At 39.9% G+C, this 16,671-nt stretch overlaps 1 protein-coding gene across 2 annotated transcripts; it reads right to left on the bottom strand.

The window, feature by feature from the left end:
* Positions 1-1,776: 1,776 nt before the first annotated feature.
* On the bottom strand, positions 1,777-16,162 carry vezf1a (vascular endothelial zinc finger 1a). Of its 2 annotated transcripts, XM_084373978.1 has the most exons (6): positions 16,072-16,162; positions 8,597-9,342; positions 5,002-5,071; positions 4,748-4,910; positions 4,622-4,645; positions 1,777-4,204 (listed from the first exon to the last, which is right to left on the bottom strand). In XM_084373978.1, the coding sequence occupies exons 1-6, from the start codon at positions 16,102-16,104 to the stop codon at positions 3,843-3,845; spliced, it is 1,398 nt and encodes a 465-aa protein (XP_084230104.1). In that variant the 5' UTR covers positions 16,105-16,162; the 3' UTR covers positions 1,777-3,842. The 2 variants fall into 2 exon arrangements, with proteins under 2 accessions (XP_084230104.1, XP_084230105.1); XM_084373979.1 differs by lacking the exon at positions 4,622-4,645.
* Positions 16,163-16,671: the final 509 nt, after the last annotated feature.

The raw sequence follows: 16,671 nt of genomic DNA, 5'->3' as shown, positions 1-16,671 counted from the left end.
AACACATGCTCCTGGAACTACATTTTCATTTTCAAATTAAATATCAATTTAATAAAGTTGCCTATGGGCTTCCATACTGTTTGACTGCGACTCAGTAAACATGCAGGCAGCACAAGAGCTTCAGCGGTTTGACCGGGCAGTGGGCAAGCTGCATGATCTAAGAGACTCTGAATGTTGTATGATTGTTTGTACCAGATGTGGCAGCGCTGCCGTCTCAGAAACAGCTGCCCTCGAGGGATTTTCATGAGCTATGCTGTTTAGAATTGAATATCGACAGAGGCAGCTCTGTGGGTGAAAACAAATTGTCAATGAGTGAGATCAGAGAAGACAGAGCAGACCAATTTAACACGAGCACAGTTCAACAGTTGGTCTGGTTTGAATGTGTGGCCGGGGAGGCGGTTGGTTTTTTGGTCTGAATTATTAACCCAGTCTGGCCCCGCAGACAGTGTAACTGTATATTGTAATGTGAACATATTTTTTTATTTTTCTTTGAGCTTAAATGCACTCTCTCGCTCTCTGTAACTGAACTTAGTCTTTTAAAAATGTATTTGTAACCGATACTGATTTAAACCTGCAATATGTACAGATTTTTGTTGAAAACACAAGATTAACTCAATTTATCAACAGAACGTAACGAAACAACAGTTTTGTCATTATAGCATCAATGCATTGTGTTGCAGGGATTCTACTGGAGTAAGCATGCTAACCAACTAGCTCCACACCTGTTCAAAGCTCCTATGCTAGTTATGTAAACACAAAGACGCCCCTGGTACCAGAGCTCCCAGTCTGAACTGCTAGCTGCACTGCTAACTAAGATAACTAGCTAATGGTAGCTACAGTTAGCAGCAGTTAGCTGTTATTCTGGGGATATGCTGCCACCTGATTTGTTTTGAGTATAAATTTGACAGCATGTAAGTAACATGACATGGGGCTCAAATTAGACGCGTCTTTTTCTTTTTTGGTAATCGTCAACAAGCCAAAAAAGGTGGTAACCACCTATGTTTACACCAGCTGTTTGATAAATGGAATACAGTAAAAATTAGATTTTCCTCTGAAATGTAGTTGTTATGGCTAACATTTGAGCAAGTAATTACTTATATTCCAGGAGACATGGTACAACAGCACTCATGTCGTCTCAGTACAACAAATATTTGGAACTTATTAACGGATGTTTGTCTTTCTTCATCAGCTAGCTTACTTAGTTGCTAACTTTCAGACCCAGCTAGAGCCAAGTTCTATTTTGTGGGTGCTTTGCAACATTAACCAAATGAAGATGCCTTTCCCACAACCAGTAAGACTAGGTTAAATTTAGTAAAAGTATGGTCAATGTGGTCTTAATGTCATGGAAAAGGACTGTATACTCATTCAGAATCTGAAATGGCTGATAGGGAAACTCCACACTTGACTAACAAATGGTCTAACTGTAGTTGCTGCAGGCCAGCCAATAATTAGCAATGTGTTTTGGAAATTGCTCGATAACAGGAAGTGGTAAAACAAGGATGGCCTTGAGTTGATTAGTCTGAGTAAGTCTGGTTATTTTTTTTATTATTTTTTGAAATGTATTTAGTTTCATTGTTTGTTTACAAAATGTAAAACTCAAGCACTAAACATGCATACCTGCCAAGGCATTTAAAAGTTTGTGTTGGATGGTAAGTGCTCATAAACCAAATAAAAGCTGAAACACAGGAAATTTTCTACCAAAGAAATGAATAGTAAGTACACTCATCTATTTGAAGCCGTGCTTTCTCAATACGGAACATTACTTAATACATAGAACACATTTGATAGTTTTCTTTTATTTAGACAACCCAAATAAAAGGCACATAACATTGCGCATGTTTATGTAATAATTTGACAAACGTACATTTAAAAAAAATGTAGGAATGTTTGACCTTTCTGCTAATCAGAAAGCCTAGCCTCTCATATATACAAAATTACCATTGTTAATGTTCTAATACAAAAGATTTATAAAAAAGGTTATCTTATCTTTCACATCTATTGTAACTACCGTATCCTTGGAACTAAAATAGTTTTGTACAAAGATATACATTCAACTGCTTCCACAAGGGTCCTGGAATTTCCAATTATTTGTTTTCCTTAAAAATAAAGAGATGTTCGATTCCACGAGAATTGTTCAGTTTAACATATTTTTGTATCAAATTTGGCAAACAGGCTATCATAGTGTATCTACGTAAATGCATAATAACAAAAAAGCTACACTAATATTTTGTTTAAAACAAAACTTGGGAAAAATGACAAACATGCATATTGCATTTTTCAGTATAAACTGTCTCAACTCGAAGAGTTGCAACACTGTTGAGATCACATGGCATTCATTAAAAATACTTAATGTTCAACAGCTACAGTGTTTGGGATCATGCAACATCAATTCTTGTCCCATTACTTTAATGGACACAAACTTGCATTTCATCAAACCTATTCAGAACTCAGCTACATAACTGTGCAGCCAGAGCTGAACTTGACAATGTTTTAAATGGACGGCTATGTTTAAAATCAATGGTTGTTGGACTTCTTGTCCCTGATGGAAGGCTGGACAAATCTTAGCACCTTAATGCCAAATGATTTTGGAAATCTAAAAAAAGAACATGAAGAAGTCAAGAATCAAGAAAAATGGTAGATATACTCAATTTAAGAAGGAACCAAATTCATGAGTTATGGGCTTTTAGGTGTTTCCTGAGTGAGGGGTCCTTAGTATCATCTAGGGGCTATGAGAGATAAATGATTAAAAAAAAAAAAAAAAAAAAAAAAAAACAGTGTACAGAAGAGTCAGACAAAACTAATTAGTCACCATTATGATGACAGTAACAGCCTGAAAAAGCTTCACTACAAAGGCCAGGCCTTTCCATGGTCAGCCACTAGATGGCCCTCAAGTGCAGGCTGGCTAACCAAAACACTTAAGACTCCAATTTGATCTTTGATAATACTGCTGCTCACCTGTATGTAGGATATGCTTTCAGTGCAAGACTCATTCCATTCTGACTTCATGGAAAAAAAATAAACTACAAATAGGCAAATAAAAACAAACCTTTGCATTTCCATACAAATAGAAAACAAAGTACAAATATTTTCATTGTCAAGAGGACAGTGTCGAGATATCCCCTCGAATGACAAAAGCAAAAATTAAAACGCTGACATGAAAAATACATTACTATGTCAACTGTACAAGTTAGTCACTGTACCTCAAGAGCATACCTACTATCTCAGAAGAAAAAAAAAGCTATAGCACTGTGAAAAAATATTCTTCCATGCAAGTGGAAGCTGCTGTCCCTTTTACTAGACTCATTTCCTATAACATTAAATAGATAGTGATTAGCAGGCTATAGTTAAAAAAACAACATACAAAGCAACACCCAGAGGCTTCGGGAGAGAACTTGTAAAACATCAAAAACAGCAATTTATAGTTATTGCTTTAGTCCATGTCTCATCTCCCTTTTACAAAAGCACGGGTGTGTTTTCCTACGGGGTCCTCAAGGTGCTTGAGGGATCCTCACCTCTCATTTGTCATGGTACAAATCACAGTTTCATCATTCTAACTGACTACTCTAAGTCTCCTGATTTCAAGATAAATCCTACTCGACTTCTACTCAAGTGTTCTGCATCTCGTGCCAGCCTCTTTACATTAGTTGGGACGCAGCTGTGACTTGGGGGAGCTCCTACCGGCCGCACAGCTCATGTAAATATTCACTTCAGGGTTTGGTGAAGTAAACGTTGTTCAGGGGGAGAAAGAGCTCGGCTTGAGGTGCAAAGCATGTGGACAGGAGTCTCTTGGTTTACTTCATTTTCCCTTTCTCTCTGGCCAGTTCAACGCTCTCTCTCCTTTTTTACCAAGGTGGGGAAGAAGGCAAGACTTGGGAGAGAAAAGACATGCTATCCACTGGCCGCATGGCGATGTTGAGCGGCCCGGCCATATTCATGGGCATTGGGGTCGTTATTGCGACCGGGTGGGCTATATTCATGGACGCCGAGGCAGGGATGTTGACGGAGGCAATGTTGACAGGCCCGGTGATGGTGACTGGGTGCTGAAGGCTGACTGGAGATGTAATGTTGACGGTGTTGGTGCTAATGTTCATTTGGGCAGCTATGGTGACGGGGTTGTTGTTGTGGCTCCGGTTCATCGCCGAGGTGATGGGGGCAGAAATGGTCACAGGTGTAGCTGAGGCAGAGTTGCAGACATCGCTTCCATCTGGAAAGAAAACACAGGAAGAGTATTTAACTGTGTCCTTGCAGTCACTCAAAAATATTTGTTTATTGATTAAAGATAAAAAGGTAAAATAAAGGGCAACACCCTCATAACTACGGAAGCTTATTGCTGCCACACCAGAACAAGAAGAATGGATCAATAGCAAATTATATGTTTTTTACATTACTACAACATATCTTCGCATTAGTGCGAATACAAACTTGTCATGTCATAACAAGAAACTTTTCTAAATCTTGTTCAAATGTTTATCATTTTACAGTATAATTTATTTATTATAAAATATATTGCTATAAAAATGTTTCATATAATAACAAGGTATTTCCACGCTATATAATCACATTTAACTTGAAATAATTCATGTAATAACATCAAACAACAAAAACAAAAGAGAAAACTCACACTGAGAGATAGTGTTACAGAAGCCTGTAAAAAGAAGAACTGATTATGAGAATTGGACATCTTTTCCTGACTCAACTGCACACCCTCAGTATTGTGATGTTAGGGGTATTTGTTTGACAGGCAAACCTTTGTTACAGGAGTTGAAGTTGGTCTGTCCGTGAGTCTTCAAGTGGCTGGTGATGTAGGCCGCACTGAGCATCTTCCCACAGATGCTACAGGTCACCTTGCCTTCATGTCTGATCATGTGGGAACGGAGTCTGTCTTTGGTGGCGAAAGCAGAGGTACAGGCCTGCAGACGGGGTTAAGGGTCAGTGGAGTACAACATCAACAACAACACTAATAATCATAATAATAATGGAGCCGACAGTAATGACTCTTACCGTTACTTGACATTTAAACGGTCTTTCTGATGAATGCACATGCTTCACATGGCAGCTCAAGTGGTCTGGCCTAGATTTGAAAAAGAAAACAATAACACATTTAATATTTAGACTTAGAGAAAAGCCTCATGCACAACCTTTATTTACATTTAAATGTGTGCTCGGATGTGCTCTGTTTGCTTTGATAATGAGGGGATGAGCACACACACACAAAAAAAATCCCTAAAATTTCAGTCAGTAGCGGTCAATTCTCCATGATCAATCAAGCATGAATTAGTTTGACCTAGTTTCAAAAACGCACCACACCAAGATGGCAATTTTGTACATGTTCCACTTGTTTACTGATAGTTAAGCATTTCACTACACTAGTACAGTTTATTTCCTGCAGCCTTGGCATTACTTACAGAAATATGAAGAGAATGTTACTGAGAATTTCCAGGAATTTAGTTGGTAGTTTCCAAGAAAATACTAGACCGAGTTTGCGCAACATCTCTCTCTGAGGATATCATTATTGTATATCTAACGGTTAAGAATTTTAATAAAATATTAAAAGCATGTTGACAGTGATGGAAAACATGTGAGGAATCAGTCACAACCCTGGTTCTGAATGATTGGAAATATAAATGCACATTACTTCTTGCTCTCTAACTTAAGTTTGATCACCAACATTTGCTTAATTCTTTCACATGAAACCTTGTATGTATTAAAATGACAAATCCCTAGCAATAACAGGTGATACTTAAACAACTAAACAAACTTTTATCCACACAATGTTACCTTTTATAATTAAGATACTCATAGTGTCCCTAAAGTAAGCGCTTATACAAAGAAAAACTGTGTATGACTGAAAGTTAAAAATAACAAAAAACATGATGACAACACATCTCTCAGCGTTCTTCTGTATAATTTGCTGTTCACTGCATATCAGCGGTTGAGAAAAAAAAAAAAAAAAAAACTGTTCTTTGCTTCTTGACCTTTACACTGAAACTCCAGCTTTCACAAATTCTTCTTGGCACTGATCCTCGTCGGTCAGCTTGTTAGTTCTACTGAAGTTGTGAGCTGAATCATGTTAGAAGTGCCATAATGGAGTGAGTAAGGGTTACAGCGCTGGCAGCTGCTCCCAAACCGGAAAGAAGTTTCATGCTGCTGGATTTTTTTTAAACTAGAGGAGTCAAGTGGAGTCTTCTCAGTAGTGCCATGAACCGGAATCAGGTTTTTTTTTTTCTTTCCTTCTTTTATTTTTTGTCCCACTGACGAGGAGCTCAGACTCCAGACAGTGCCTGCCTACATATCTGGCTGAGTGGCAGTGACTCAGTGCCCTGTTATTCAGTCCCCATTCTCACTTTCCAGTATGCTGATGAATCCCTACCCCACGTCACTGTGCTGGAGGCATGCCTGAAACTGCCCTACAAAGCACAGTGCTAATGTTACAGCTTGGCTGACTAGGGAACACTGCTGATGTTTTTGTTGAAGTTGTGTTTCAGCACAGAACTCATCTGATGTTATTAATATTCACTGCATGCCGACTAACATACACCAGATATGCTGGCTTAATAGATATCAAAAGATAGCGAAGTGTTGATAAATCTAAATATGAAGCCACCTTCAGAGACCTTCTTAGATAAAATATTTATCCACTACATAGTAAATGTGTTGACCTGAACATTACTACATGGTTCACTGAATTCCCAGGGGAAAGGGAGTCTGTGACATGCTGGCGGGAACCGCAAAGTGACAAGTGACGCCTCCCCCTCCCTTGATACTCTACCACTGGTGCTCTCCCATGTGCGACTGTTTAAACATGTGGTTAAAATGGCGTGGGGGGTCAGTACAAGTACAAATCCAAACTGCTACACAACTATAAATATGGAAACACAGCCACTGGGAGGCTACATGAACAGTAAATGGCTATACAATAACCCCTCTATATAAGATCATGGTGCGACCGAATAACTCAAAACATACAAGTCATGCTACGAGCAACAGGGACACTGTTCAGTGAGCCGCTGATAAAGCTGAAAAAAATGTAGCATCTGGCGATTGCATTCTTTGTTACAATAAATCCTGCCTTTGTATTCACTGCCAAAAAAACATTCTAATTGCAAACAGTATAAATATAAAGTATAAGGTTACACTTGAGTTTAGTCAGCATGTTTTTCTTACTTGAAACAAAGCAAAAGCTAATTTTTTGACTGCCATGTACAAAGTCAAAAAGGTATGTTTGTTAGAATTTGTTTGTCATTATGTTATTTTTAAATTCCGTGCAGACAAGCCAAGTCTTTCCTTTCTGACCCTTCAATGCAACCATCAGAGGGTGAAATTACTTTCCGTCTACACTAACATTAGAATAAATGAGATCTCAGAAGCATGCTTCCTGTTTACAATAGCCTTGTAACATGTTGATTGAAAGCTTATGGATAAACTAGAGGAGTTGTAAAAACAATCTGCTTTTGCATTTGTCCCCCATTTTCTCACCACTTAAGTATTTGCTATTGTCACTGTGCAGTGTTGCTGCTGATCCCATTACCAACCGAACACCTCCTTAGACACACTCAGAAATTCTGATTCATACAGAAGAGCTGCAAGCCTTTTGTTTTTGCTTTTCTTTTCACTGGGAGAGTTTAACTCAGATTCACCGGCCTAGACACTCGCACTAAAGACGCATCACAAACAAACCAGTGGCTAGTGCAGCGACAAGGTCATGATCCCCAGCTGGCCCCCCATTGGAAAACACTTCCAGTTATGTTTGTGGGAGTCTTGGGCTGCACTGGACCTGTCTCAAGAAGCTGATTTAGCTGGATAACAGCAGTGAATAATACCAGAAACAGATGCTACAGTACATGCTCCACAATGGATTTGAGGGGGACTGCATTCTACTTAGTAAAGTCTATTAACTATTGTGTCTATTAACCGACTAAGCCTTGAACAAATAAAACCAAGTATTTTCATAACTACTGAGTGACATATCAGTGGAAGTTTAGGACATTTTAAGTCCACTTAAATTGCCTGTTGATGTACTAAGCATGCCATTCTTTTTTCACCTTAATGTAATTGGTCTAGGAGGGAACATAACTTATTCTGCAACCTCAAGAGCTATATAAGGAATGTAGAAAGACATTTGAAACGGGTAATATAATCTCCCCATGAAATCTGTTGCTAGCACTTAGCAGCTATTCATTGCTGAGGGTTTGCCAGTCTGACTTACTCTGACAAGTCTGTCTGGCAGCATGAAGAAAATATGTCTACACATTTAAAAGTCACTCTAGCATTTTCTCCACATTTTACTGATAGCTCAAATATTGTAAAAAGTAAATTTTCTGTTAGAATCAGTATTAGAGAGCTTTGAATAACTACGTTGTGGAACAATAAACATATCATTGTTGTAAGACACTTTTAAAAGATTTAAGAGAGAAAAACAGGCTTGTTCACAAAACAAGTGTGTGCTTGTCAGTTGCATTAACCGCAGAAATACTGAAAGCAGTCATTGTTCCCATATTAGAAACACTACATATTTCACTTGAGTATTAGTCACAACATTGCAGGATGTCTAGATCAAAAAGGCTACATTTTGAAAAGCCTAAAATGGGATCCTTACCTGGAAAAGCCTTTTCCACACACAGAACAAACATAGGGCTTGTGGACTCCTCCGTCATGAGAGCGAACATGGTAGGTCATCCGGTCCTTCCTTTTAAAGCGTTGCTGGCAGATAGGGCACTCAAAAGGCTTCTCGTCTGAATGGGACAACTTGTGGCGATTCAGGTGGTAGACATCACGGAAGGCCTTGCCGCACATCTCACAGCCGTGGTTCTTCTTGACAGGTTTGGCGGGTTTCTTGGGCATGTTTTGCTGTGGCTGGTTGCCCATTGCAGATGATGTCATGATACTGGAGGAAACCGAAGTGGTTGCCGTGGAGAGGATGCCTGCTACCGTGGAGATGTAGGAAGGGTTGCCGTTGTTCTCTCGCGGCATGGTGGAGATCATGGGCACCATGGTGGGGGCTGTCTGGGCGGTCTTCTTTGGCCGTGACACCATCTTGATGCCGGTGTGGCTGGACTCATGGCGCCGCAGGTGGTAGCTGTCGCGGAAGGCCTTGTTGCAATAACCACAGACGAAGGGTGTCTTGCCTTTGTGTTCCTTCTTTATGACAGGCACTGGCGGACGTTGACCTCCTCCGCTGGCCACATTGTCTTTGAGGAGATCGGCGGCACTGGAAGGGGGCTTCTGGTCTATCTGGATGGGCAGGATAGGCTTTTGGTCAATAGGTTCAGCTCCTGCATTAAGAAGTGGCAGCAGGCTGTTCTGGGCCACATGGTGCTGGTGGTGGAGGGCTTCATTGGCCTGCTAAAGAAACAAACACAAAAATATAGAGTTTTAATATGATGTTGAACCTTGATTACTTCCACACATTTTTTAAATTAATTTATTCTACCTGCAATCTTATTAAAAAACAGATTCTGATAATGGAAAAATGCCAAATATCCAAATATAACTTATCTGATAACTGGTCAAGCCCAACTCAAAACAATAATAATTCCCTACTGTGTCGTTTCAACTTCCCAATGCCTGCATCAGAATTACAAATCCATGAAAACAACAAGGATAAGGGAGATCTTACAGAATACAAAATGGGCACTGGAGCATGCAGCGTGCCACTAATGCAAAAGAATCCAAATATACTGAATGAAAAACGATCCCATCATGACGGTGCTGATTCATCATGTGACTGCAAAGCAAGCATACCAAATTAGAGGCACGGCAGAGACCAGTGCACTGAAGAGCAACCCATTAGCTCAGCTACAGAGCTCAGTGAGAAGACATGGCTCTTGTAGCTGCCTTCAAATTTAACACTTCCTACGCAGTCACCTAAAAGTAAAAGCAGCAAAAATAATTATGGCTTTTATTGCGGAGCAGCTATTGATAAAGATTGGCGTTTGTCAGCTTAGATTACTTAAATTTTAAGGTTAGAAATTAGGCTTAACCTTCATTTGGACACAGGTCAGATCAGTTTTTAACGAGTTGCTTACCCCCATTATGAAATTCCTTAGATTCCCGTTAACCTCAGGACTAACCTGCCTACATCCATTGAAATTTATCAGGGAATGCAGACACAGAATTGGCAAGGATGAGTGTTTTTGGTAAATCATTAGTTTCTATTAATTCAAACTTCCCTGCAGAACTGCAGAAGCCTGTAAGGAAAAAATACTTGAATTCAATACGTCTGTTTAAGTCTGGGGGTAACTGTAGTCATCTTTTTTAAAATCGCATTTTTTTCAACATCCGACATAAAAAGTGCATCTCGTTAACACTGCTGTTTCGGTAAACGGACACAGTCAAGACAACTATGTTGTCAGCCACCAGCAAGAAAGGGCAAGGTGAAATGCTTGACCCTTCCCTTTGAGGTTCAATCATCCATCGAAGAAGGCCAGCCAAGAAAGGAGTTGCAAAATAGGAGGCAGTGGAGAGAAAAGAAAAATGAACCACACAATGTCCTCCTTATGTCATCTAGCCTATTGTGAGAGACACAAATCTGAGCAGTGATGCCTCAGCGGGGGATCTTTGTATGCTCATCTTCATTGATTTGGCTCATCTATTCATGAGACAGGGACATTGTTTATCCACACACTACTCAACTAAACTAGCCGTCATTCCCTCATATGCAATGGGACCTGGGAACTCGTGGAGAATGCCACCAAAGCCCACCCATCCATTTGTCTAAGCACCTGCTCACACTTGCCACCTTCCAGGATTAGTCATCATCATGCCAGTCCGCTGGCACACCAGGGGTGGGGGGGCAGAGGGGGGTACCAGCCGGGAACCCTCTTTGTGAAGCTTGTGAGCAGCAGACACAGCCGCTGCAGACGGCCTGCCTCTACACAGAGGTGCAGGGCCTGTAAGCTGCTGTGCCTTCATGCAGCTCTGACCATTTTGACACAAATGCGCTCTGACAACTGGGGCTGCTCCCTCATAAATAACATCAAAATGGAGGGAGTGTCCTGATGGCTCCACGGGCCACTGTAGACTTGAATTGAGCTCATGGTCTGAGTCAGATTATGCACTGTCTCTGAAATCTTTTGTGTCACACTTTACAGCTGCTTGCAAAAAAAAAATCCCTGTTTTTACTAAACAAAACAATAATTGGTAACATAAAAACGAAGGGTAGGCGGGGAAATAATGCTGAGGCATACTTTCTACTTATAAATATATTATTTGTTTTTTCAGGGATATGTTTTCTCTCCCCTATTTTATGAGTTTGTTCTAGGTTGTTTACAAGTTCTGAAATCTGGCTGCTACTCAGGGCCTTTGCTGAGTTGACACGAGTCCTTACAAAACATCACTTCTGTAATGTTTGTAATCCTTGTGGATTTTTTTCACAGCCTGTAAAGCTAAACAAATACTGCAGCAATTCAGTGCAATGTTTGATGCTGCTGTCGGTTGCAAGGAGAGGTATTTCAGTTCTGCTAGTAGTGAGCGAAATGTTTGTGGAGGTTTTGATATATTAATTCTTTAGCCTGGGGTTGGACTGCATCATGCAAGAGGATGATATAAGCCATTTCTACCCACGTCATCTGTCTCCCCATAACACTGAAATCAATGAGCCAAAACCTTTAAAAGTGATGCCATTTATTACAACATCCCATAGCAAACAGTCCTGTCAGGAACAAAGAGTAGATGCCAAACAGCTGTGAGATTAAACACAGTTTAAAATCTATGAAACGTGTATCACGTGAGAGCACAAAGAGCTCTCTTGATTCAAGAAAACTGCAAACATTTCTTAAAAGTGGCCACAACCGGGACTTTAGAAGGAGGTACTATGCGCGAAAAAACATTCAGATGGAAGGTAACTGATCAAGAATGAACTAGCATTTAAAATAGAAACCCGATATCTGACATACAGTACATCTATAGTGAAGCATGCATACATATGACACAGGCTGATCTATGATTTTTGGCATCACAGCAAAGTTCACCCTCTGCCAACATAACCATTGCAGTTACTAACACAAATAGTGATGAGAACACCTGGCGAGTAATCGTTGTAACAGTGACGTAAAATACTGTTTAGACCCCTAAAGTTGTCTATAATTTGAATCTGTGCTATGCAGTAATGTTCACCAACATTCCATAGTTATCAGCTTTTGTTTGCCCAAAAGATGATTATTACTACAATTCAGAAAGATAATACACATTTTTCACAGCAGATATTTTGGCTTGTTTATAGCAGGAAAAGTACATGTGTAATTATTACATTAGAAATCACTGCATTCCTTTTAGATGAGCTAGTTTTGGGGCCATGGTATTGTGCATGCTGGCTCACAGGGACACATTTGAGCCATTATTGCAAAATTTGTTTCAGCTAGGCTCTTCCTGCTATGACAAGTCACAATGTCTACCTCAAAAAAGGTCTTCGGTAAAAACTCAGAACATGAATGAGCAGTACAACATATGAAACTGATGAAACATTTCCTACTGGTACTATTAAGCCTATTATTTATATATTCTAATTTTGCAAAGGGATTGGGCAAGTGAGAAAATGTTGCAACAACCTCTGGCACAGGAACTTAAACCTAAAGTTTCTGACTATTGCTCAAGCACGATCCATTAATATATTTATATAAACAGAATCAAATTACTTTCAAACAGAGGTTGTTTGTCAGGATGCAGCCATTTCCAGCAAAACAAGCACTGATAAAACCCCATGGTAAAGCTACCTGCTCAGCACCAAATGGCAGACAGGAACAGTTAATGGCTAGTTGGCGAGCATCTAGCAGTCTAGTTATATTCAGGTGTTAGTAAAGAACAAAACAGAGCTAAAACATTGGACTTTGTCAATAATTGATAATGTTGCTTCATGTCCGCCTGAAGTGCAAGTGTTTGCTATCACGCAAGTCATTACTTGGCTGTCATTAAAGCTTGACTTAATGTGTTTCTGCCCCCTGTGGGAAAAAAAAAATCTATTAATTCAATTTCAAATGTAATTTAAACTGCACTGAATGTGAATATCTAATATGTAATTTGTCCAGTTGTTGACTGGATTAAGAAACAGACCTATACCAACAAGTCAACAAAATGGCCTCCAAATGCCAGGTGCACCCCTAACAGCTTTCTTTGAATTATAGCTATGGCGCATGTCTCCTTGTAAAGGCAAGATTATTAGTTTAACATGAGTCAATCTTTCAAACCGTTAATATTTTCAGTGTAACGTGTCCACCTGTTGAACATCATTCTCTTTTAGACATTTGGGAACTTGTCAGCCAAATGCATTAAAATTGGCCAGACCCCTCCGGAATGAATGAATTAGCAGCACTTAAAAAACAAAAAAAACCCAACATTTTTCTGTTATTATAATACAATTTATACAGCGTTTGAGAGGCTATTGCAGTCTCCTGGGGAAGTCAGAATGGAGTTTAAGGCACATAAGGAGTGCAATATGACTTTTTCACTTTGGGGCACTCTTCAGTGTTTTCCTGTTTCTTTCTTTATCCCTACAGAATTATTGGTCTATCACTGCGCATCCAGATTCAAACTGGTTTAACAACATGATTCACCAGGGCTCAAGCAGATATTGGATTTTTAATATATTGCAGATTTATCAAAAATAGGAGGCGATACAGCTGCCATTATGGTAATATTCAAGCTCATTTACACAACAATATAGATAATCTAAAAAGCCTGACAAAGAATTTAAACAAGAATATGTAAATCATCATCTTTAAATCTACACCTCTAAATAAGGTACCCATCTATAAAATGGCTACAGAGTGGAGAACTTTAAAACTAAAAATGCTGCACAGCACGGTGGTAGTTAAACGAAATATTGCCCTCCTTACGTCAAGCGGCCGAATGCTAACAGCACACAGATTTACATGAGATTGACACAGTAACAGTGCGAGGTACATAATACATGCAGGGCGTCTGGCTAGATGCCAGATACTCCACAACAAGCCACACTGTCCAGCTGCCTTTTTCATACAAAAAAAAAACTGTGCTTAAAGATGCGAGTAAGCGGTCAGTCTCTGACAGCTGAACAAAATGTTACAAATATCACAAAAAAAGGTGACGCACCCTCTCACTTGTGATAACTTAACTTTATTATAAATACGAGTAAAACATCCCACGGTGCATTATTCATACAATTTGCAACTCCTGCTTGCTTAAAACTCAGCAGACCTAGTGTTAACGTTGGATGAGTAATGTTAATTTTGGCCTGCGCAGCAAGACCTTTATCCACAGAGAGAAAAAAGACGTTCTCAAACATATTTTTGCTCATGCTTCCCTGTGGCACTAATACAAACTCAACATCCTCTTGACTGCTTCTTCCATGAATTCAGCTCCAGTAGCCCGGGAATGATGACACACAAGTACGATGACTTTAATCTATAAGTCCGCTCTGCTATATCACACCAGTAATCCCTCTCAGCAGCTGTTTGACACATTTTTATTAACCTATTTAGTTAATTAGTTTATTATTGCAGCAGATGGTAAGTGGTACAAAGTAAACATGTTTCTCTGTATACTATACAGAGTAGTAAATACACATACTGGCTGGCATTGGCAAGGGACTGCCAGCGTGAACTCATGATCTATACCTGACCCTGCTCTCAATTACAGTCACCCATCTGAAGTTGCAGTAAAATGAACTTAGCAGGCTGCAACTCTCCGTCGTGAACATACGAGGATGTAGATCTGACCACTTTCTAAAAATGAATCAAATTCCAAAAAAGCAATTTTTTGGTGCATGGGAAGTTTTACTGAACTGCTGCAGTTCATTCAGGAAGTTTTCCACCATGAGGAGTTTTCCAGACTCACTAGGTCATACTGAGGCATAACTTCATAGATAATACATGGAGGGGGGGGAAAGAAAATCTTCTTAAGACTTGGAAATACACCCGAGATCACAAGACTTGGGTTAAGGGTTCACATATTGACCAAAAACGGAAAGAAACCAGCATTAAAAATCAAACAATAGAATCCGCGGCAAAACATTTAATCATCTCCAATACTCCCTCTCCACACTAGGCTTGATTTTTTGAGCCGAAGTAAGGCCATGGGAATCAAACATTTCATTCATTTCACTGAACAATGGACTTCCATCTTAGTACACGGTGAAAACCACTAAACCGTGGCAGATATCACTCCACAGCGGCACTCACTTTCTGGCTCAAAATGGACTTATAAATTGCGTAATGTCGTTGCTAATTTCAAATGTGCTCCCTCGGTTGCTAGTGTTAGCTGATGTTGTGTGCATAGTTTGAATTCCTTTCCACCGCGGTCTCCCAGAATAAATAGCGAGTTAATAAACAAGAGAGCTTTACGGGGCTTGTTACCGGGTCGTGTAACGTTTAGTTTTGCAAGCTCAGTGCGGCAGCCTCGCCCAAATTAAGCTAAATTACCCAGCGAGTTTGGTAAACGGAGCCTCAACATCGTTAGCTAACTTGGCTAGTTACTGCCGAGCCGGCTGAGGCAAGCGGAAAGTTCACCGCGGACTTGAGAATCGCCGTTAGTAAATCTCAGCAGCTGATAACCTAAGTATACACTTATTCAACCGTACAAAGACGGATTACTTAAAAATCTAAATTATCTGTGGCATTATCCTCGCCACAAAGAAAACCTCCTCGGCGTTACATCTCATTATGCTACGGCGTCCGATCAAAGCCCTCAATCACAGGGAAGGAAAAAAACAGGTCTGTCTCGATTGTAACGGTGCAGTGGCGTCTCCAGCCTTACTTCAAATGATCCCGCATGTTTTGCTAGCTTCGACTTGGCTAAACAAACTTTGAAAAAACACGAACGCTGTCGAGTTATTCAACATTCATTGTCTAAGTTTTCTTTATCATAGAAAAACAAGCCATATTTTTCAACCGCTCGTTGGGGAGAATTGATTTTTTGTTCTAGCGTCATTCCCAAGCCTCACAGCTGGAAGCCTGGATTCATATACCATTGTTTTGCTTGGTTACTTGATACTGGCATTACTCGTTGAAAAACTGCTTTTACCGCTAAAATATACTGCGCTTACGTTTTCGAGGTTGTTTTACGAGCGATCCCAGTTTCCCTCCCAATGAGTCAACTTACTTGAAAAAGAAACGTACTCCAGCTCGGCTCCATTTCCACACTTACTAATTCTGTAGGAAACCAAGTAGAAGCCTACAACAAAGCAACCAAACATGGCAGCTGAAACAACTTCCGGTAACCTCGCGGGCTGAACCACTTTACATACTATTCGGGGGGGCGTGTTAAATTTAGTATGTTAAAAATGATTTAGCGCAATCGTTTAGGTGGCTAATGTAACATAGAAAAATAAACAAGACTGCCAACATGAAATTTAGTCTAAAACATATTTGCAAGAGGTTATTTGAATAGATCCTCTCCCATCAGAGAGCTCATTTGGACGTCTACAACACCCCTCTGGGTGGTTTTTCGCTGATTCTGCGAGGGGCATTTGTTAGTCGACTACTGTCGCATGTGGCTGGGATTTGATTGTATTTCAGAAACCTTCCATTGGGGTTTTTTTTTTGTATAAGAAAATTAAAATGGGGAAACGGTGTGATCGGTATTACAAATACGGGGGGTTTCGTTTCTTCCCATATTAGAGGTGTTTCAGTTTAAACGAAGCAGGAAATAGTCCGCGTGCGTAGCAGTTTATTTTCATTCATGGGATGGGGATGAATGAAA

The sequence above is a fragment of the Pagrus pagrus genome (assembly GCF_965226575.1).
Source record: "Pagrus pagrus genome assembly, chromosome: 14".
NCBI lineage: Eukaryota > Metazoa > Chordata > Actinopteri > Spariformes > Sparidae > Pagrus > Pagrus pagrus.
The sequence above is the reverse complement of the archived record's forward strand: the minus strand, read 5'-3'. Positions and strand labels throughout refer to the sequence as shown.